Here is a 24378-nt window from a genome sequence, read left to right on the forward strand (position 1 = left end):
TCAAGCAAACTGTACCCTGTACCCCTGAGAGGGTGTGCAGCCCAGCTCCCACTTGCTGGTTGCACAACTGAGATGCAGGCAAGCAAAGGGCAAAAGGCATATTCAGTGGGGCACAGAACATAACCATTTTTCTGAAGGAAGGCTCACCTGCAAAAGTTTCAGAAATCTTTGTTTTAAAAGGACATTGTACTTTATTCTGCATGTAGCTAGGAACAGAGAACCTGGCAGACTGAACCAAATCTCTCATTCATCCAGTGTCTTACACATCAACAATTTTGGAAAGTTTCAAACAATGCAGTAAACTCTAACAACACTACTCGTCACCAGAATATTGTAATTTCAATTCTCACCATTGCCCTACAATCTGAAACAAAAGGGTTTCAATTTTTAATTGACTTGGTTTTCAAGCTAATCTATAATAGGTATTTGTGTTATTTGTATTAACAAACCCTTTTATAATGCTATATGGGAAACTTTTGTTCTCAGATTTCTAACTCAAGTCAGTGCGTTCTACAAATTAACTTTGGTGTAATTTATTTCTTGCCATAATTGACAGATATATTTTTTCTTCTATTTTTCTAACATTAGGAAAGGAGTAAGTATGACTGCAATTATTCTCTGTGCTATTTACTGTGTCCCACTTTGTTCACATCTGTGTTAAATAATACTGTCTTTTTTGCCCAGTTTCTTCTTCATACAAGGAGCTGCAGTGAAACATAGCAATGGCCTAGCCTTGAATATATGAAAACATAATAATAATTTCTGCATTGCTTTCTGTGCTCTTTGTTATGAATCCAAACTCACTCCTTAACACAATTACTATTAATAGACAGAGAATATGCCTGGGTTAATATATTTACCAGCACCCCTTTATGTGAAAATACCTACCTTTCAGCCTCCCTTGAATTTCTACTCTAACCTGGGTAGTCAGTGAACCCATGGATTTATACACATTTGGCAAACATGAAAATAATTTCCTTTTATTTATTAGTCTCTTCACCTCTTTTAAAAATTCTGTCCTACTTTTCATTTCCATATATGATACTCTCACTTGTGTTATTTCTTCCCTCCTCCTGCTTAGACAGCTAATAAAGCTTTCAGAAGGCAATGTCTGCTACCAGAACTGAGCACATTTACAGGGGCCATCTTACCACTAATTCTCAGAAGGCAAGGAGTCTCTTAAAGAAGACAGAGAAAAAAATTGAAATTGTTGCTCTTCTGTTTTGAATTTTTTAAGAGGTTTATGAACAGCAGGTATCAGCTGGTGGCACAAGATGTTGAATATGGGATGGATGGAGAATGCAGCCCCCAGCCTGGTAATTCACAGGCTTGCCAAAGCCTTGCCACAGGAGGTTAACCTCAATTCTGAGCTACTTCAGGCCTTGGTAATTAAGAGATCCACAAGCTTGAAATTGTAATAAAGCATCATGAAGATCAAAGGAAACAGGGGAGAGGTGTTTAGTTTTTGCTTAGTAGGAAGTGGCTACTAGTGACTTTATTAGGCACATTTTCAGTGGAGCAAAGCAAGCACAGAAATCAAAGAGCTTGAATATATTTGTACAATGTATTTACGGGCACGATGAATTTTAAAAGAAAAATTATGAAGTTATAATAGGAGAAAATGGCATGATCAAGAGATGATTTCTTAAGCTTAAGGAAGAATAAAGATTAACTTACATGAAGAAAAGAGGACCCCAAGGAAAGAGATTAGTGAACAGTGATGGTAAGGATGAAATAATGTAGACAGGGAAAAAAAGTAAAAAGCACATATGTTTGCAGGAAGAATTAAATAAGCATGTAACAGTAGAAGGAATGTATTTAGGACAAAAAGGTAATTATTTTAAAAAGCAGAAATTTCAAGACAGAGAAGTTTGGACACTTCTGATTTTGCAGACTTTAGAAATAATTGAACAGTGTCTTCTGTGAAAAGTAACTTAACTATTTTTCACCAAAATTACTTCCCATACTAATTTTTTTTAAAGGAAGAGAATAAAATAGAGCTTCATGTGAGTGTTGACTATGTGAGTATTTACAGCTGAAGACTGCAGAGGTACTAATGCCTCTTATTTCATTGCTGGGCAAACATCATCAAATGTTGCCATCTCTGATTTCTGTTCAGAATAAATAGCCAAAATGTACAATATTTGTTTTGCAGTGATTTTTACCTGCCCATTTACTGAATCTTTCTTACACGTCCTTTGTCTATGGACACGGCTGAATGATAAGACTGCACTGGTTTGTGGTCCTAAAGCCTCTACACACTCCCCAAATTCACAGGATTCTCCCACATCCCTACTTACATACTTGAATCTGATTTAACAAAGCTGACATATAAATCTCACTAAAGCATGATTTGCCTGTTGATGCTGCACCTGAAAACCTGGCAGGTGGCATTCATGGCAGCAGGTAAGTGGGATATCTGCACGTGAAGGAAGCATGCCAGACAGCCAGGTCAGACACAGGCATGCCAGAACCACTGTCAACCTGTGTCTTCTGATTCCTGCCTCCAAACAGATCCCCAGTAGCTGGGACTGCCATAGCCCTGACCTAAACAGGCATAAATCCTTCCACAACAGTGCACTTGTGCAGTGTACCTCATTAACTTAAAGACCTAAAGCTGGTGCAGGGTAACAAAACTCTCTCTAATATGGTTCCCCAATGAATATGGACTTAGAGGAGATGTCTAACAAGAAAAGTTATTTTGCATGGCAGCTGCTACTAACCCCTTAGATATTTACTGTCCTGTTCATTTCAGTTTTCTTCTTGGGTGGACAGACAGAACTGAACCCTAAACTTGATGTTTAAAGTAGTATTTTGTTTTCCTAGTTTCTACATAGAAGAAACAGGAAGTTACTTTTCTGTAAAAGCAAAACATCAGAAGCCTTTGTTATTTGAAAACTATTAGACATGTCATTAAAATATACAGCATATATACACATATATACACACACACACTGTATATATATAAAGTTTAAAAATGCCATAGAACATGAAACTCACCAAAAAAAAACCCCAGCCCCAGAGTGATGCTCAGGAAGAGACAACATCAGAAGTAATGTCCTATTTTTTATTATTACAGATAAGTGTTGGTCAGGGGGTAAAGTGAAGGAAATAATGGTCTTCAAATATCATGACTGATTTTACAAAAATACTTTGTATTTCAGCAAAGTACAATGGAAAACTAACTGTGGGAATGGTGCAGCATAAAAATTAGAATGCCTTTGAATGGAATTTCCCTTACAAAGAAAAGACCAGATTTGTGTCATGGAGGTGTTGTCTCTCACCTATAACAAGATTTCATTTCTTCAGAAAAGGTGTTTATTTTACTGAAATTCTCTTAATTGTAACTTTTTTTTCAAAAACTGTTTCAAATACACTGAACTAATTTCATGTGTAAAAGATGAACTTAGTATACAAAGCTGTTGGAATTACTGTGAGTTAGAACAAAAAAACATAAACAAACAACTAAACAAAAGAAGCAAGTCACCAACTGATTTTCTATGATAAAAGATTTTTGATAAAAAATAAAAGTCTTTCCAGGTGGCAATTCAAATACAGCCACCAGCAACTTTTAATCACTTCTATGGAAAACATCCTCTTGATTTTTGCCCTGGTCAATCAAGTCCCTTCCTTTAATTTGCCATACTTTACCAGTTTTCTATTCTCAATATAAAAATCAAGCTTTTGAGGATTGCTGGGAATTTCTCTTGGTTTATTTGAAAGACTAATTGAAGCTCTTCAAGTTTTTCATAAGATGCTTTATTATCAGTGTCTTTTTTTTTTTTTTTTGCCTCCACAGCACAACAGGAAAACAAAACTGTGGACACTATCAAGTTTTATGCATCTCTGTCAGCAAACTTGACATGTGAGTCGTTGCCAAGCAAGGGAGTAATAAGAGATAAGATCATAATCATTGTGCACTTTACTGATATGCTGTAATCAAATGTGGCAGATTTAGGATGTTCAGCAGGAACTGTGCTAAAATCTCTAAGCATGCACTAATGGAAAGGTTAATATGATGGTAGTTAGCAGACACCAGCAAAAGCAGTTTGTCACTAGAGCTGAATTTAAACCAGGCACATTCAAAGTCTTTAGCTCAAGGGGGCAATAAAAATATAGAATGGGTAGACTTAATACACTACTTCCTTTCTTTTTATTGTCTAGCTACCAGAGGGTACCAATAATTTCTTATGCTTCATATTTTGGAGGCATCTGTGAAGTTCATTCATTAGCATAAACTCAAAGTGTATTTTTATGCCTAACAATACAGATTATACAAATGAAAATTGACAGTGATAAAAAGTCTTGATTTCTACAAAGCAGCCACGTGAATTTGGGAAACATAAAATGAAATTGGACAGCCCACAGTTTTAATAGCTAAAACAGTGATGGCATTGATGTACCTGCTGGAGTATGGTTCTAAAGAAATCTAAATTGTAGAACAAAAGCTGTCAGTCTTTCCCTCTTTTTTTCTATGCAACCAATCACACACAGAAGTGGCACACTCTGCAAGCAGTGCGGTTTGAATTGCGCGGCTGCCATTATTTATGCAAAATGGGTGTTGAGCAGTCAAACTCCTTTCTATTCTTTTACACTGCAAACAAATCAATTAAGGTGGCTCTTATTCCAGTGAAAAAGCAACATGTAAAAGGATTTATGTGTGTTTGGTTCTGCAATTTAGATTTCAGTAAGATCACTTACTATCTGCAAAATTAGCACAAGCCTTGTCACATTAATTATAGTATTTAAAAACTGCCTGTTTGAATTGGTTAGAGACCAATAGCTGATGGTTCTCCAGATTAAGCTATCTGAATGCAGCCAATGGGAGGTACTAGTCAAATAAATATCTTGAGAAGAGGAAATCAAAAGCTCTGAAAATCACTGTAAAATCAACAGTATTTACTTTAAGAAAGTAGAGGATCAGACATTTTTAAAGCTCAGATGGAAAACACAGACTCGAGTATGTTTTGAAACAATTTCCACACTACCTTTATTCTAAAAAGCAGCTGTTTGTAGAAGCATGGTTTACATTAATCAGTACCTAACGATTTTATATACAACCTTTCTAAAATTCATTTGCATAATGATAATCCGCATATGGCAGGGTTTAAGTTATTTAAGCGGTGTTATATTTCACTATTTAGTGTTGCTTCACCACTGCTTTAGCAGTGAATCCTTCTGGAGTGTAATGCAGCTAATGAGGTAGCTTTTTAACTGAACAAACTGACAGGTCCCATATCTGCAGAGGCAGCTTGAAACCGTGCCCAACCTCTCGGCTTCCCAAGAGGCTTTTCAAAATTCAATAAATAACATCTGTAGGCGATGTTGGGTGCAGACCTAGCAGAGTGCGTCATAACACTGAGCTGGCAGAACAAAGAAACCATGACGACTGCCAAGTTTCCATGGCAACCGCTGCGAGGCTTGGAGAGTATAATAGCACATCAATCATTGTCCAAAAGAACTTCATTATCAGCAAGAAAAAAACCTTTAGGATCTGTTTAGTGTGCAATTGTGGGTTAACTCACCTCAAAGCCTTGCTCTCTAGCAAAAGTGGCAGCTTCCTGAAATAATAAAAAAAGAACAGTTAATTATAAAGTGCTAGATAATGAAGAAATAACACATTTTGAAACTCATTCAGCCAGTTTTCCTTTTACACGATTATCTCAATATAGCCATATACAGTTGTGCAATTCTGATAGTCGCACCGAAAGCTTCTCCCTCTTCCCTCAAGCCCAACAACAGTAAAATGTCAACACATTTCACAAGTTCAAATAAAGAAGGTACGATATGTTTTTTTCTAAGCAAGGAAAGTTACTTCTGCAGATAGGACCTGAACTAGGAAACATCCCTCAGACATATTTTTAATTGAAATTGTATCATATCTCCATTTATGAATGGCACTTCATGGGATACATGCTATCAAGCCATTAAAAAAATAATTTGTCATCTACAGTGCATTAAAAAATCAGGATCACTAAATGTGTTCAGGCCCTTGTGGTAGAATCAGATGAACATTTAAAAATATTCTGATGTCTTAATCACTGCTTTAAGCAATTTAAAGACATTCTTTTCCTGAAAGAACAGAGGAAACATCATGGTATCACTATGTGCTCATGTCTTATTTATATTAATTGGTGCAACTAAAAATCTGTTTTGAAATAAAAGCAAAGGAATGGAAGACAATAGCAATGTTTTTCCCTTACTTTCTATCTTAACATTGGAAATATTACAGAAAACCCTTGAAGTCTTTATGATTTAACTTGCATTCCAGGTTATCTTTGCCAAGTAATATTAATAGAGGGATAAACTTGAGCCAAAATGGTGAATTGATCTAACTAAACAGAAATAACTACTGTACCAAACCAAGCCAGTGTGCCTACGAGAGGTTTTAGTGCTTCAGAAAACACAAATAGTTGTGGACCTACATGATCTGTCAATTTGGGGGCAATAGAAGAATTTGAAGTGGGTACAATTGATTATAACAACAGTAAGTTGAGGTTAATAAAATGTGATAAGCTGAAAAGCACAACTCCTCAGGCTGCTTCACTGCAGAAACATAAGGCTGACCGGGTTACCCTTAGCTGATGTTGACAGAAAAACTGAATCATGGTCCTGACAATTGGGTGCGGGCAAGGTTAGCCACTTTGACAATTTATTTACAATTGAATCCCTTCTTGTACATCACACAGTCAATGACATTTGCTAGCCCGGCTGTCAAGAAGGAGAGTAGGGTTCAAAGATATCATGCAGTGTTTTCCTAAACCAGCATGTGATTAACAAAGCCTATGCTCGTATGAAAAAAGGAGCCTTGCAAGCTTCCACTCTGTAGTGATGCACTTACAAAGAACTGCAAGACAATCAAGAAAGCCTCAAATGGGACCGCGACACAGAAAAAAATAAAATAAGAGAAATAAGGGAGCGATAAGGGGGAAGAGAATAAGAAAATTGACTAAAAATTATGTCTTGTAGCCAAATAATTTCTTTAACCTCAGGTTTTTGGTCATGCAATTGAAATCGGAAGTTACACTGATCTGTCCTAAGGGATTTCTTTAAAATCCCAATACAGCAGGACATTAACATCTGTGTTAAACTATTGTCTGGCCAGGAAATTGGACACCGGTACATGAAATAAAAACTGTTCCAGTGAAGTGGTGCTTTCTTGTGTGGGAGACTTTGAGAGAATTCATCTTAATTTTCTGTACTGGGGCACCCATGCATAGCACATGTGTTTTGGAAGACCTGGCCCTTCCACAAGAAAGGATAAATGATTGCACATTTGTTAAAAAGTATCTCATCTTCAGATTCTCCTGTAAGAGCGTCATCTTATAGCCTGGTCTGCTGCCCAGCTACGTGAATAATGGCAGCCAGCATAAAATCATAGATTTTCCTGCAGTTGACCTCTAATCTAAGGGTGCCTGAGCACGCCAAAGAACAACAGCAATCTTAATTTTCTTCTCTCCTATCAAGTGAACCTCAGAATGACTCCTGAGCAGCTTATTTCAGTAAGGATTGTGCCTACAGTCCCCTAAAAAACAGCCTCTCTCAGAACGAGATCCCTTTAAGAATTAAGGCCTTTCCAGTAAAAAAAAAATTTAAAAAGCTCAAAACACACATTTGGACTGTAGAGTTTAGTGCTTGTGAAACGCTGAGAAATGTGAGGCAGGCTCTGATTGCCAGGGACAGTTCAAAGTAAATTAACCAGATAAAAGCGATGAGAACCTTTTAGTATCTATTCACAATAACAGTGAGAACAGGAAACAAGCAGAACCCATCTGTGCAGCCCTAGGGCACCTCATACTGAGCTTCACGGCTCTAATAAAGTAGTCAGGTTAAAGTCTAAGTGGATGTAACATGTGGAGACTGCTTGGGTTACAGCGGCCAGCCGGGGCGTTCCCTGGTGCAGGTGATAATCAGTATGATAATCACTATATTTACAGGCTTTCCATTTTATATCTGACATTGAAAATCACGAAGAAGGAGGGATTAAGGAAATAAACAACCCACACAGAAGCTTTACCGCTCCCCAGAGAATGCAGCATTTTCATTCATGCGTGACATGCGACAACAGCAGAGCAAAACAGCGACAGAACAGAATTTTCTTAGGAGGCTTCATTTCACATCAGGAGTTCTTTCAGTTTTGATAAACTTTACACATTATTCATTCATTACTCCAACTCAGCATTTTCAGAGCTGTTTTCCGTTACTGCCTACAGAACATTTCATAAAACCCTCTCCCCACCTTATCACTGTTTCATACTAAATGTATTAAAAACTCACACTCCTTTTTCTATATAACCTTTTTACTAACTGTGACAGCAAATTTATTGTTGCACCTCCTAAAGTAAAATGAGATTTGTTTTTTGTTGTGAAATGTCATTTGGCTCATGCTGTTTGGGGAAAAAAATCCTAAGTACACTCATGCTGACAAAAACTGTGTGCAATGCTACTTAATGGGAGTAACACAATGTCACCAAAGTTAACACACACCCTCTCTTTGCACAATAGTGAGCAGTTTACACAGGAAAGTGAGATTAATTAAGGAGATAACAATAAAAAAGACAACTTCCGTTAGTGCTGGCCTTGCTGTTATGTTAGAATTTACTTGCTAGCTGAAAACTATTTACATTCTTGAAAGTATTTTACTGCTGTTGGAGTGCCAGCTGAAAACTATTTCCATTCTTGCGTGTATTTTATTGCTGTCTGAGCCCCAGCACTAAGTAAAAGGAACTGTTTACAATCTACACACAGGCTAATTTTAACAAGACTTGTTAAAATCCTGAGCCCTTTTATCAGAGGCAGTACAAACTATTTGTTTATAAGTAAACAGAAACATACCCTCCAAACACAGAACCCATCAGCCTCTGCAACCCTAGGAGTAACATATAATCCTATGTTATCCCCCTGTGTTAGAATACTTTTATGATTATAGAGTTAAAATGGCTCAACTTCAATAATTGCATGTTCAGTTTGCCATGAGACACAGAAGGTCCACCATATACTGAATATTCTTGACACATCCAAATTTTTTTGTGTTGGTACCAAGGTTTTATGATTACTTGATCAAATTACAGCCAAAATGGTAACAACATGCATAGTGGGTTAAAATTAATTCATGTCGCCAACATAAAACTCACACAATTGCACTGAGCAGAATTTGAAACCATGTATTGCCAAAATTAGCTGACAAAGGCTGCTTCAAAAACACCAGCAACATTATTATCTACAATATGCATTTTAACCTTTGTATGGAAAAAAAGGAGCACTGAAAACTAAATTTGCATTTCATTGCCGAAATCAACATTATCTCATAAAGAAATGATAAAACAGCAGGACAGCAATGATACCCTTGCACACTGAATGCATTTCCCATAATTGCACAAAAGAGCAAATGCAGGGGACGCTGAAGATAATCCCTCCCCTGCCATCCTTCTTGGTAGGGAAAACATCACACAGAATAACCTCAACTCACATATTACAGTGTACCCCCTGGATTTACTGTTTTTAATTGGGAGATTACTGACAGGTTTTGAGGGAGTTCCTACTTCATTAGCTTTAAACTTCCTGACTTGCCCAAAATATACCCTATTCACATTTGCAGGAATACCATCCTCTTTTCTCTGCACAGCAAGTCTGTGATGCAGAGGGTTCAGCCCAGCCCATGAATCAATGCAACCTGAAGCCTGCACACACACAGAGCATGTGGAACTGCACAGGAAGGTCCTTGCAGCCCAGGGCAGAGCAGAGTGCATAACAACAAAAAGAAATAAAAAAGCAAACTCACTCAATGAGAATCAATAAATGATCATGAGGACCATATACTTTATGTCAGCATTTGATGGGACAGTTCCTACTGGCAACAACCATGTTTGATTGTAATTTGAATACTACTCCCAACACTGTACCTTATAAGCCTTTCTAAACTACTAAAATCTTCTAAAAATTACTCTTAAACATTTTCTTCCTTTCTTACATTTCAGAAGTATTGATTGTTAGTTTTCTTCTATTTACATTGTTTCCTTGAACACACTGAATGCTATGATTTTCTCGCTCAGGTAATTTCCTTTTTTTCAGTGTAATCATTTACTACCATTCCTCCCACTCCTGAGTTCTAATCCTGGTGTAAAGTTGTGTTCTTTGCATCCTCCCTTGCTTTCCTACAGATTGTACTGCTTGTGACAACAAAGTTACTTTCACAAATCTAACATTAAAACCCTGTTATCTAAAAGGAATAGATGACAACTGAAATAAACAAAGATATAGGGAAGATTTTTGTAGAAGTGATGCCCACTGATTTTGATAACTTCATTCTGTAGAAGACAGACTCCAATAATCAAGGTGGTCTTAGATTGATAATTTCCTTTCTTCAATGTAGATGCTGAAGATTCATATTTCTGAAACAGACATTTTTATACATGATTTCCTAAAGCAGAGCAGACTTGTAAAACAAAAAACCAAAACCAAACAAAAAAATAATGTATTATTTGTCTCTCTGCACTATAGAGATGTGTGTCTTTATTGTAATGTAATTACTAAGACTTGTAGTTCACCTTTCCTTAAGTAGACACATTTGTCCTTTGATCTGTCTGTCCCTTCTATCATCTTTCCCTGTCCCTGACAAAGAGCTTTTTTATACAATTCTGTGGTTTTAGACCTATACCGTTGTTTTATAAATGTCATAGGTACTGAGAACCTCTGATTTCACTGGCATCTGTTGTGTCCTGTAAATCTGAGTATGAGCCAAAAAAAAGATACTCTCTTTTGTTAAAATCTCTCTTCTTATTTTCTTGGAACATAAGTAATGAAGAACGAATTACCATGTGCCCTCCTTTTGGTATTTCCTTCCTAAAAAACCTGTCACAGTGCAGGAGATCAACTAGTTTTTAAAAAAGAGACCTAGTGAGCTGTGCCATGCCATATCTTGTACTCTTCCAGCTTCAGGCCAGTTTATACTAAATATGACCCTGGGCTTAAGGCTCAGAGAGGACAATGGATTTTCAATTGCTGCCTTTGAATTATAACAAAGATGTCATAAATACATCCACTAACTTCACGGCAGAGTTGGTGGAGTGTTCTTCTATCAAATCATCAGGTATTTAATACAGCCCATGAACGTGCAGCAATATGATCTGTCTTTATACCACTTTTTCCTGTATATGATTCACAAAGTCAAACTAAGGTAAATCTGATTTTATTCCCTGCCCCAATTTTAGGAAAGTAATATATTCATGTACATACACATAACAGAGATAAAACAGCAAATACACAGTTCTTAACATGGTGAGTTAACAGCATACAAGAACTACAAGTACTTCCATGCGATGCAAATAGGGGTGATGTCAAAGCTGTGGTAATGATAATCATGACTTCCCTAAGGAATTAGAGGTAGATTCCACTAAAGACTGCTGATCAGTTGAAAACATGATTTCAACAAGTGGCTGCTATTATTCTGCTACTTAAAATGAATGGATGAAAAGTCTACAGGACACAGTTCCAGCTGTATCACTAACCTTTACTGCCAACAGTACATTTATTGTAGTTAGTGGTAAGATACATGTGTTCATCTTCAATCAGTGCTAAAGAGCTAACAGTGGTTACTCAAAACACTGTAGATAGTCCTATCCAGCCTGTTCTGTCATTGTAGTTGGATTTAGACAGGCATTACTTTAAGGTCAGCTATTACTACATTTCACTGTGTAAAGGCAATACAACCTCATATGCCTTTATTAAAAAATGGCCATTTATGAAGGCATTAAGGCTCAAAGGTAAATGTAATTTCATGCTTTTCCTTTTTTTTTTTCTTTTCCTCAGAGATAGTTGTTTTAATATGGGTCAATAATAAAGAGTTTGAGAACAGAAGACAAAAGAACCACCCAGTATATTTTCTGAAACACATGGTGAAATTCTGCTAGAGCTGAGAAAGTTTGCAATACACATGGGGATGTGCTACATGGATGTAATGCTTCAATATGATTTTTGTTTGACAACACAGAGGTCTAATCCTTGATTCAGTCATTAGTGTAAATCTGTTCATGTTTCAGAGAAGATCAGTGAAAATGGTCAGAGAAAGGACAGACCCCACATACAGCTTGAGAATCAACACTGAGAACCAGCAAGTATCTCCCCCCCCAGGTTATTACTGGAAAAAACACAGCTGGCATCAATTGGAAGGGCAGATTATCATAAAGGAACACTGAGGGGTTTTTTACCCCACTTTCCTTTTCTTATGAGCAGTACTAGACCCTAATTTTATTTTTTTCATGAAGGATAGATAGTGAGAATTCATATCATATCCTAAAATATTATTTCAGCTTGCTCCAGAAATACTGAAGACACTGGCAAATATATGCACACTGCCTTCACCCAGTAGCTGAAAATATAAAATAATAAGAATCAGTTCAAGTGAATAATCAGAATAAGTATAAATACCATATGGGGTTAAAGTTGTAGTGTTCAGAGGGGGCTCTGGCAGAGTACCAGAGGGTTTTGTCTGAAAAAGCCTAGTGTGAAAAGAATTGAGAAAGAAACATATTTCCTGTCCTGCTTGGTTTCACCCTGGAGTGTTTGTATCACGTACAATTCATTAATATTCAAGCTATTTATTCTCCTATTCAGGTTACTACCAGAACTATAGTTCCTGCCAGAATCTTCTGTGGAAAGAATCACCCTGAGTCAGAGCTTAATGCCATTACAGGGTCTGCCACGGCTGCAGCAGGGATGTGCCTCTGAGCCATTTTGAAATTTTATGATGGGTAAAGTGCTATTACTTACATCTCTATTTTATATCCTTACCTAGAGAACAGAACTTGTTATGACTCTGCATGTGTCTCTCTCCTCACATATTACAAGCATGAAATTAGTAAACAATACTTGTTTACACCATTTCTCTATAAAAAATGTCTGTTTCTACCTTAAAAATAAATGCATCGATATCAGAAGTGAGAAAGAAGAAAAAAAGACACCCCTTCCTTAAATATCATTGAATCAGAAGAACATAATAAAAATGAAAACAAAAATATTAATAGTTAGAATATAAGAGTTTTATTTGTATATAAAAATAGAAGATGTGTGGGGTCTTTTGAATCTTTAATACTACTCATGGAATGCTCCCAGTGCTACATTTCTGGCTGGAGGGTGGCAAACAGAAATAAAAGCTTGCATCATTTTCAATGAGGCCTTCTGTGATTGTAACCACTTAAACTAGCCTGAAATCAGGCTAGACATTCTCATCTAGCAATTTCAGATGAAGAGAATAATCAGATACTCTGCTAAAAGTGCTAGGATCTAGCAGGATTCTCTCTAGTCCTGGTAAAAGGTTAATGTATTTTTAGCAGTGAAATTGAGTTGTTTTATATACTTTGTTTAGTGTGATGTCATGCACAGCCATTTAGAATTATAACTGAGGCTGTGGCATTGGGAACTCTGTAAAAAGCAATCATTGTGTCACACTCTTATGTGCTGGGCTTGCTTTGCTTGTTAACTCTAGCAAAAAAATAAAGTTGCTCACTGCAATCTTCACCAATAACAATATGTTTTAAATTGATCTTCAAATTACATATTTTACCTTTTCAATGAATTTCAAACCCAGCTGACTTTAGGATTCTTGTGCTGCTTAATGTAAATTCAATGATGCATTTATCTGTACTCAAGATACAAATACTCAAGATGAATTTTGTTTTCTGAAATTTTCAGTTTTAGCTAACTGTAGCTACTTTATGGAAGGAAAAACCTAGTTCTCAGTCTGTACCAGCAGAGCCCTCTCACAACATGGTCACTGCACAACAAAACAACATTTCAATCTGATCACAGTTAGATCACTGTGGTCCTGAGTGAAGAACCTAAATTCTAATTCCGGATGTGACTAGGGCACTATTTATCATCTTGGACAAGTTGCTAATTTCTTGGATCAATTTTCAAAAAAATCCATAGGAGTTAGAATTTAACTGCTTTTGACCATTAAGTATTTATGGATGAGGGAGTTTGGTAAAGTTTATTTTTCTGTTAGAAGCCATCCTGAACTTGAGACAGGTTCAAACATATCAGAGATTGAAAGAACAGTCAAATAATGAAATTAAAGGGATTTTTCTTGAAGAAGCGGGATTCAGAATTCCTATGACAAATGAAACTACAAGCATACTGAGCATTCCATTTTACTTTTAAGACACTTAAGAAAAAATAAAAAAGAAGAAAATTACAAAAAAGGTAAAAATAATAAAATGGTGTATGAATATGCATTAATTCCTATAGGAAAAAAAATCTGAAATTAGATATTGTAATTATGGAGATGTACATTCCTGCATTGAAGATCAGTAATCTTTCACCTAATACATAACATAATTATGACAACAACTTATTGGTCTAAAGTGCATAGTTTAGCAATGCATTACTCCATGGATAACTGGATCCCTTTCTTTCAGTGTGATCATTTGCCCCAAGATGTACTAGGTAAGCATCAGTAATAATATTGATGTGCTGAATTCACAGTGGTTTTGCCTGATGGGTATTTGCCTTCCCTGTTAAACCAGCTTTATGTACACACGTATATATACATACGCATACATGACTTTTACAAATGCATATATAGATAATGACAAAACAAATGTGATCTCCCTCTCTAAAGATTCTTATGTTTCAGTTTTCCATATGCACCCATTTTCTAAGCCCTTCCTTGTTAAATCAGTGGTTTTCACAAGCAGATATACTCACTAGACCTCCAGCTAGGGAAAAACAAGGTGTCTGCAATGGCATCCCACCCAGTAAAATAAAACTATTTATTGGCACCCTTGCCTTTTGTGAACATTTGAAGGTTATGAAAAACCTACAGCTATAACTTGAGATACACTGGTTATAGCACCATTTATGTTAAATAGTACTGATAGGTCTTTTTGTTACTATGAAGTTATTTTACCTTGTTAATATAGTTGCGATGACTTATTATCTGTTCCTCCTTCAAAATATTATTTGATATATTCATAGTTATAAAATATTAAATTATAAATACATTTTTCTTTCAGCTTAATGACTGAAGTTGTTGTACAATTTGCTATGTTCATATGTTCATAAACTCACATAGATAACTTGTAAAGTCAAGCTGAAAAATGAAATTTGGACTCAGTCCACACAGAATAGAAATGAAAGATTTGGTCAACATCTGAGTAAAAGAAAATTGTGAGTTTTGACTGTGCTATTTTTACAAGAACAGTTCTAAATCTCTGCTAAGCAAGGATACCATCCCAGTGGCACCAGTTGTATATTCTAAAGGATCATAAAAATCCATCACAGTTTTCAATCAATAAAGTTTTATAAACTTGGTACAAAATGATACAAAAAATTACCATTTCTGATTTCACCATATGTGCATTCTCCACATACTTCCAGACTCAAGGAAAATTTTTTTAAGCTTCAGCTATACTTCAGAACATTTATCATTTAACCTCTAAATCTACGACTTTAAAATGCTACATTTATTTTAGGATTTGTCTCACAACTATTTTTTAACTACTGAGATAACAGATTGACATTAAATTTTAGTATACATTTATATATTTGCTAACCAGTACTACATGCTTAGTATATGTAAGCAAATGAACCTGCAATTGCACCTGATACCTTTCTTATTTTATACATGACAACTGGAAGACTACAAATTATTCTGAAGCTGAAATTAGTAGTCATAGTAATAGTAGTAGTAATTCAGTTTTGGACAGGTTATTTTTAGCTACGTACTTGCTCAAGCCCTTCACTGCAGATTTCTCACACCTCTGAGTGTTTCAAAGTATAAATAATCTATTTTTTCCTCTGCCTCTAGCATTATATTTGTGTTTAAATATAACAGAAGTTATTTCAAGCTATTTAGTTTGACTCACACTTTCCAACACAAAGGATTCCTGTGATTTCTTCCAAGATGCTGTGTCTCTTCCATTTTATGCAAAATTTGAAAAGAGCTGTAGGGTCAGCTCAGTGCTGTTCTTTTGTTCAGACTGCATTCTGAATTGGGCTCTAGAAATTTACTTCTTTCTCTTACATTGGTAATAAATTTTTTGGCCAAATACCAGATAACAAGTGAATAAGAACATTCTAAAGCAGTAGTGCTATACTCTCAGAGCAGAAGTAGTGGCAATAACAGCACACCAGATGCTGCATTGGAGTTTTTTTTCCTTCTTCTTTTAAAGACAGTTATTTACGGATTTAGGGAAATGAAGAAAAAATAGGCTGGGGCCTCTGAAAAGTGGCACAAATTTGTAGAATCTCCTTGGTTTGAGGTTTATTTTTTTTCTAAAGAGCTACAAGGAATGTAATGCTCACATAATGTACTAAAATCTAATTATGTTATAAACAAGTCAGAACAGATATTCAGCACTAGCAAACATGTATACTACAACTCCCTAATTCCTTACCTCTTGTCAGATTTTTATTTCATGCATGCTCCTCTTTCAGTCACATTAATCAACTCTTCTGAACTGTGCTTAAAGAAGCCACATATGATATCTACTATGCCATGTTTTGAAAATCACCATGCTCTAAAAAGGCATTTTGATCTCAGGTTTAGACCAGGAAAATGAACAGTTTATTTGGAGCCTGGATGGCTTACATGGCAAGCAGTGAACAGTTTGCAGAGGATACTGTGCTAAAAGTGTCACTTTAAAAAAATAATATTGAAGCAGTTCTTTACAAACATGGCACTTGTCCAAAGCACATATGGAACGTAAATATAACCATAAAATTTTATGCACCAGATTTGACCAAGGTCTTGAGTGCTAATTTATATTTTCTCCATTTTGCTGGAAGACTAGCTGCATTTGATAAAGCTACTTCATAAGGACTCTGTTCTCCTAACATTTACACATCACACATCTGGACTTGGAAAAGGATTCTGAGTGAAAGAGCCAACTAATGCAGATCTTGTTTATGTTATGTGCAATTACTCTTGTGTCATGAATCTCCCTGGGATATCAGAATGTGCTGAAGACACTCAAACAATATATACTTCAAATAAAAGTGCAAAAGCCTGAGTGTTTCTGTCCCTGTCAACGATCTTGGTACACACGATCATGGAAGAAAATTAATGGTATCTGTATTTTCTAACAATATTGCACTTCATTTTTATTAATTATTTGTATGTAATTAGAGCTGCCCTCAGCATCTGAAGATCTCTGTTTGGATTGTTTTTCTCTCACAACTCGCTCACTGCAGCCAAGGGAACTAAGTGATGGCAGTTGCAACACTCAATTCAGTTACATAAACACATCTTCCTTGCCAGATTCCCCTGCGGTGCTCCCATTTCATGAAGTCAGTCTGTAGCATTTAGTAATGTACTGTACCAGCAAGTTTCTTTTCATGTCACAAAAGATTAGGTCCTCTGCTCCTGGCAGCAGAGCAGCATGTGTGTGAGCATCACACACATGGAATCTACCCCACACCAGGTGGCTGCACCAGCAAGAGAACAGAGAAGAAATACAATACTTGACTAGCTACAGAACAAGAACTGGATGTCAGATTTTAGCAGGAGAAAGACAGCCTTCACCCAGAAAATAAAGCAGATTTATTCCTAAGCCTGTTGCAGTGTCAACAACAATTGTATGTTACACCTTCAACCGTACACAAGATGCATTTGCTTCAGTCTGTACTGAGTGTATTTGGCAGTAATGATAAATAATGCTCTGGCCAGACTGTCCCTGAAGATGTAAACAGTTACACTTTGTAACATCACAGCTGGAACAAACACACCTCTGACTACGAAAGCAGTATGTGGTAAAAGAGGTGACATAGACAGAGTGACCTAATCCATCACACAGCCCCTCAGCTGCAGGGATGAGAGGCTTTCTGGACAAAGTTCCCCCACACCGGCCCATCAACGCGAAGCTGGGTGGTCACAGTCCATTGATTTGCCAGATCTTACCTTCCCCATGGACAGGTCACTGCCAAAGGCTAGCTGGGAAATGAGTAGCTGTATGTCTCTGCAAGGATCAGGCACAACACGAGTCTCTGGGCATGTTTAGAGCAGGCAGTGGAGCATCACAGAGGGCTCACAACTACCTGAGCTACCAGGCTGAGCTGGTCATTCATGCACAGTCACACAGCTGAAGGCACTTTTGAAGCACCAGCAAATTGAATCATCTAGTTTTGCAGGTTGCCTGTCATGGGTCAGTTCAAATGTCATTGGTTGAAGAGTACACCTATGCACTTCAAGGATTAGTTGTAAATTCCACTTGCTGCCTAGATAAATATAAAAACACTGAGGGTTTTTTTCTGAGAAAGAAACATAGGAGAATGGAAAGAATCTAAACAAAAACTGGAGTAGCTGAAATTACTTATTAATGGTTAAGAACTACAACACAGTGAAAGAGGCTTTTTTTGATCCTTTTACACTATTCTCAGTCAACATTGAAGCTGTGTAGAAAAGCTTCCTTCCTTCTTTCTAACTTAAGACTTCATTTTCCTTTGGGGTCCTCTGATCAGGTTAAAGAGTCTAAACAACAGCACTGCTATATAAAGCTGAAATGTGAACCACTTGGTCCATATGTTCAGTTCAAGGACTTAGGGAGCTTGGATCAAACTTCTAGCTAAAGTGATTTCCTTACTGTTCTCTACAACTCCTACAGATAAATGTAATCATTAACAGTACCATGTCCACATCCCTACCCAGCAAAGTGAGATTCTTTCTTTGTGAGAATTCTGACACTACACAATGCAAGGAAGACAAGATCAAGCCTTACATGAATGTAGATCAATTTTACTTTCACATTTTCACATGGAATTGCTAAAGGCTGGCTCCAAGTGTTAACATGTTTGCTTGGTAATTCATGTGCCATGCAGGAAAAAACCCACTCCTGTTCCAGCATAAGATTGTCCACAAGTGGACACAATACAAATCTGAGTTAAAGCTGTTGTGCTTAAAATGCTGTGCTCTCTCAGTTCAGATTAATGTTTCCTAGTAGACCAGTCTGTATTAAAGGAGAATGATGGATATGGTGGATTAAGTCTGCAGTCCTGCAAACTGCTTTTCTTCAAGTATCCATACTTGTAATTGTTATATGTATTCAGGTTAACTCACATGCCTACACATGGGAAAATCTAGCTATAAGAAGAGTGGCCTACATGTGTGGTAAGTTTTCACCTTTTACTTGCCCAAGTCATATTGAGGTAATGCACTACTGCCCAGTGGTTAATGCTGTCTTGAGAAATGTAGTACCTGGCTTCTCAATTCTACTGGTTAGTGAGCTGCACACCAAGGTATAGAAGTTACCACCTAAATTCTTCATAAATTTGCCATTTCTAAAGTAAAAGAAGCAGCAGGTAAAAAATCACACCACTTTCTGTGATGCTATTTTATATAATACTAACAACCTGTAAATAGCCAAAGGATAGTTTCATTTAGTTAACACTTAAAATCAGATAAAGTGCCTTTCTTAATAGTACACATTATTTCCTTGAAACATTGCAATATTCCACAGAATACTACAGGTTAAGTATATACTAGTGGAGTCTTTTTTGATAGGAGCCAGTGAAGCTTTTCTTGCAGCTTGGTGGCAAAGAATTTACAGTACTAGGGATGCTAACAACCCAACATCCATTTGCAATATAAAATCTTCTGTAAATCAGTGTGCTGCTGTTTGTTTAGAAAAGTGTGTGACACTCAACTTCTACTTTCAATACTTGTGCAGAAACTATTCACAGTTCAGGTGGCATTTAGGTATTTTGTACTTCAGAGCTAGCAAAGAAGTCTGGTGACATGGTCATTGCTATGGTAACTATACTTTTGTAGTAAACACTGAAGTAAGTAGGTACATAAAACATGTATAAGTTGTCACTATATAAGTTACTGTTGCCCTGGGGCTGCAATAATTTCCTTCCTATAAAATCGTTAAATCTAGCCATAAATACTTGGTATCTCTCAATGTCCTATAATTTCAATAAGATGACAAGGCTCCTCGTACATAATATAGTGCAAACACACAAGCACATCAATTTATCAAAATAGGAACTTTCTGAAGAAGTAATTTATTGGTCTGTAAGTAGCAAAGTATGAACAGGCTTCTGGCCTGAATAAAGAAAACCACTTCCAGGTTTGCACTCAGGCAAGACTGAGCTGTTGTGAGTATAAAATGCTAAGGTAATTTTTCCATCACTGGGAAATACAGAGCCATTTCCAGGCAGAGAGCTTCACTGGATCTTCTTATGTCTTTCCCTTATTCTTTATTTCCTCCTTTCCTCAAATTATCCACTAATGGCTGAGATGTTGAATTAAAAGACAGGCTGGACCTTTTCTCCTTCAGCTAACAGCAGTAATGCGCAGAAAAAGGTTTCGGTCCCCCCTTTGTGTTCTGCTTTTTAACATAAAGAATGCTTAACCTAAAAAGGTCCTCCTTTTGTCCCAGCAGAGCAATATAACACTACTGTTAATGTCTCATACACAAACTTGTTTTGCAACAGTGAAGCACAAGCTTAACATGTAGCTTAACACAAGCTTCTCACACATAGTGACAATGAACTGATACTCAGAGAAGGCAAGCACAGTTGTCTTCCAGTTTAGAGCAGGACTGTAACTCTGCTGGTCTACCCATGGCACAGAATGAAGCAGGCACTGATAGGTCAAGTGGATCCCTTGGGATCATTTCCTTGGCTTACATTACATGTATGGCTTGGAAGTCTTACGCTTCAGAAACAAAGCGAATGCTGTTCTGCGACAGCTGCGTTATATCATCATATCAAATGGATTAGGATGGCCATGGAGACTGGAAGGCCCAGCCAGCTATCAGTGTTGAGGGAAGTACAGCTGAATAACTCTCTTACAGAACATACACCAATGTGTGCCCAGTGACTGGACACACATCAACAGACACCCTTGTAAACTAGAGAATCCTGCTGCTGCAAGAAAAAAAAAGGTGCTAATTTTATGTATGATGAGAAAGCATGCACTTTAATGTATAATTGATGTTCTGGTCATCTCTCTAATGCCAATATTATGTCCTGTTTTTCACTTAAAGCAGATATTTGACCTCTCTTTGCTGTATCATATACTGTATCATAACCTTACATACTTTGAATATATTTTCTGAGTGTACAGGAACTTATTTATGAATCCTTTGACAACTAGGTCCTTTACCACAGATACTCACTGGCTGTATCCCAAAGGGTTTACCAATTTACTTTCCCAATAAGTAATTATCATTTGAAATTTGACATTTGGGCTATATTCAAAGATGGAAATTTGTACACAAGGTATTCATGTTGACCTTACCTAATTACATCTACAAGGACTAAAACAGTGCAGGCAGCTCCAACATGGGATCACTGAAATGGTAGTTATCAGTCCTCGCTGCACAAGTCCTTTGCTGATACAGAAGGTACACAACCACAGATTAACAGGCTGCTGCACTGTGGCTGTTTGTCTAATGCTCTGTTACATTTGGAAATCTCTTCCTATGAGTCAACACCAATAAAAAACAATTTAAGGTTGGTACCACTTGAGAAGAATAGAATTTTTGCATTGCTGTGTAATCCTCAGTCTTTTCTTTAGAGTTCACGTATGATGCTTTAAAAAAACCATAATGATAACGATGATAATGATAAAAACAACAACACTATTAACAATTAATTATAATAAGGACAATAACAATAATAATCCAGGATGAAAATTTACATCAAGTCAATATCCAGTAAAAATCAGGGTATCAACGGACAACGTCAGTATTAAGAACTGCAAGTATGCTATAAGAATTTTGCAATCCACAGCTTGAATATAAATTCAGAAAGCTCAGGGTTAGGCTGACATTGAAAAAAATTCAACTAAATTTTACCTTTTACTAAAGGTAAAAGATAGACAAGCAAGTTACTCATACATTAACTCCTGCTTGCCTTGATACTATGAATGAAAACATACATGAACAAAGACCAATGTTCTGAAAACATAATTCCCAGCTAATTTACTTCTCCAAACACTAAAATATTTAGTAGTAACAATAGCTATTCTGCAGTTTTACTACAGGATACCATATCATTAGTGCTCTCAACAGTAGGACTGAGACACCTCCCCGACACACAGCTCCTTCGTAGTGCTCGTGTGCTGACAGAGGACCAACTTAACAAAGAGCCAGCTACTTCTCACTGCTCTTGCATCACACAAACCCTGCTGTCACATTAAAAACCAATGTGGAAATGAAGGGAAGCCCAATCTCCTTTCCCTTTGCTACCCTGCATAAGAGTTAGGTATAATTCAGTTAATGTATTCTTAGTCCACAAGCTCTCACTCTGTTCTGCTAGAATTCAACAGTTGTTTTAAAACATGGGGACTACTACTGAAAGTTGCTGGAAGTATTCAGGCAGAAAGCTGAAAAGATTGACAGTGAATTTTTTTACTTATATAGCAAAGACTAATTTGTATTTTACGCTGTTTCAGCAGTCTTTAACTGTTTTCTTCAAAATCACTGGCTCAGTGGCACCATATGGAGCATGTTGAACTTAAGGTACCAAGAATGTGTCCAAGATATATCTCACTCCAGTGTGTTAAAACATTCCACCCTGCAGCTGTCATTATAGGAATATAATTCATACCCTAAAGTTTAAAGAAAAACAGTGTAGCTTACTATGCTTACAAAAATACAAGATTCTTTTGGTTCCAAGTAACAGTCAGTAAATGGAAAACAGTTAATCTTAAAAACTGCTGTCTTAAATATTTGAAATTTCAGCTGATCATGAACTGCTTTAATTCTGCATGGTATTTAAGACTGAAAGCAAACAAAAAAAAACAACCCAAAAAACACCATGGAAGAGAATAAGAGAATTCCTAAAAAAACCATATAAAGGGACCTGTATATCCCACTTTAGCACAGAGCATCATTACTTTTTTTCTTTTCCATTCCCTGCATTTATTTTAAAAATTGATATATGAGATTACAGAGCACCTTAGCTACATTTTGTAATGGTACTGAACAAGTGTATCATCAGTGTCATGAGATTTCACCTCTCTCTGGTCATTACTTCTCTTTATTAATTTTCTTTATCTCTGTTTAAAATGTAAGTTTCTTAGGACAAGGCATGCCTCTAACTCTGTTTTGCACAGTGTATAGAACTGCAAAAGTCAGCTATAAAGTTAATTGCTGTAATAAGGATAGGAGATAGGCAAGAAAAAAAGAACACATGATGGTCTCTTAGAAAAGCTGTCTTGGGATGGACACACAATTCAAATAGTCAGTTCACAAGACAGAATGCAAGATGCCTCAGAAAAGGATCTGCAAACCCCCATTTTTATATGCCAACCCATCATCTAGTCTGTATAAGATATGCTTCAGATGAAAATTATTTTAGAGATTTAAAAAATTTTATTGATACAATTTCTCACGGGCCTTTCTCTGCAAAGCCAGGAAGTTGTATGAGGCTCAGGGGAAAATGTTTCAGAAATCTCCTAAGGTTATCTCATGATTGCTTACTGCCAAACTGCAAACTCCTATGTGAGTTAATACCCTGGAGGCCTCCATGGGCAGGCAGTGAGCTGTGTGTGCCCTGCCCCAGGCTGGGCATCTCCCCTGGACACCACTGCCAATCTCCCACGTGCAGCCACCCAAGGACCACGGGCACTGGGCTGGCCTGAGCACTGCGTGCCTGTGGCTCCAGCCAGGCTAACAGGAAGGAGACTGATCATATTTGCAGAGAGCTTACTGGGAACATGGGAAGGGCTTCAGTTTATGACAGCAAGAGGGAAGTTCAGTGGTTTGGAGCACAGAAGCTGGCTCCTGGGAGACAGCAGCAGCTCAGACTCAGTAATAAGTGCTATCAAAGACCTGGGTATGCTCTCCTTATAGCTGAGACAGGCAACATAAGATCCACACAACTGTCTGAAAATGTGGAATTGAAATAGGACAACTTTGCAGAGTTATACAAAATTTGCACCCTAGGCTGTGGCTGGATATGAGGTGCTTGATTCTAGAAAAATGAAGCCATTAAGGAAATGTTATGAAAAGGTAAGTATTGCAATTTACTCCAATGTCAATTTAAATTAGTAACAGGGCTTGGGCAGCTTAGCATAAACAGAATTAGTTACATCTCAAACAGCTTTCAGGATGAATTGGATATGTTTCAAATCTCCTTTTATGAATTTTATTTACATAAAGAATAATTTTTCTTCCTTGTAATCCTGAACAAGGATTTATTGCAGAAGATCTTACTAACAAATAAAAAAACAGTAGCACTAAAAATATTTTTCAAATCTAATAAAAAAAATTTTGAAATATTTCTACATATTATATAAGTTATGCAATTCTCTGCGTCCACCTAACACTCAAAATCATTACATTACCAGTGAATGCACAAGGTTGTAAAATACAAAAATTAGGGGGTTTGCTTTGTGTTTCATTAAATTAAACACAATTCTAAAAGTTGTTA

General features: G+C 36.8%; 1 protein-coding gene across 3 annotated transcripts in view; it reads right to left on the bottom strand.

Annotated features, from left to right (window-relative positions):
• Nucleotides 1-24378, bottom strand: part of ADK (adenosine kinase) — a 266929-nt gene that overhangs the window by 39591 nt on the left and 202960 nt on the right. For all 3 annotated transcript variants that reach the window (XM_064430468.1, XM_064430466.1, XM_064430467.1), the window contains exon 8: nucleotides 5526-5561. In XM_064430468.1, coding sequence (XP_064286538.1) covers nucleotides 5526-5561 — 36 coding nt within the window. The remainder of the gene's footprint in view (nucleotides 1-5525; nucleotides 5562-24378) is intronic.

This window comes from Passer domesticus, chromosome 8 (genome assembly GCF_036417665.1).
Source record: "Passer domesticus isolate bPasDom1 chromosome 8, bPasDom1.hap1, whole genome shotgun sequence".
Taxonomy (NCBI): domain Eukaryota; kingdom Metazoa; phylum Chordata; class Aves; order Passeriformes; family Passeridae; genus Passer; species Passer domesticus.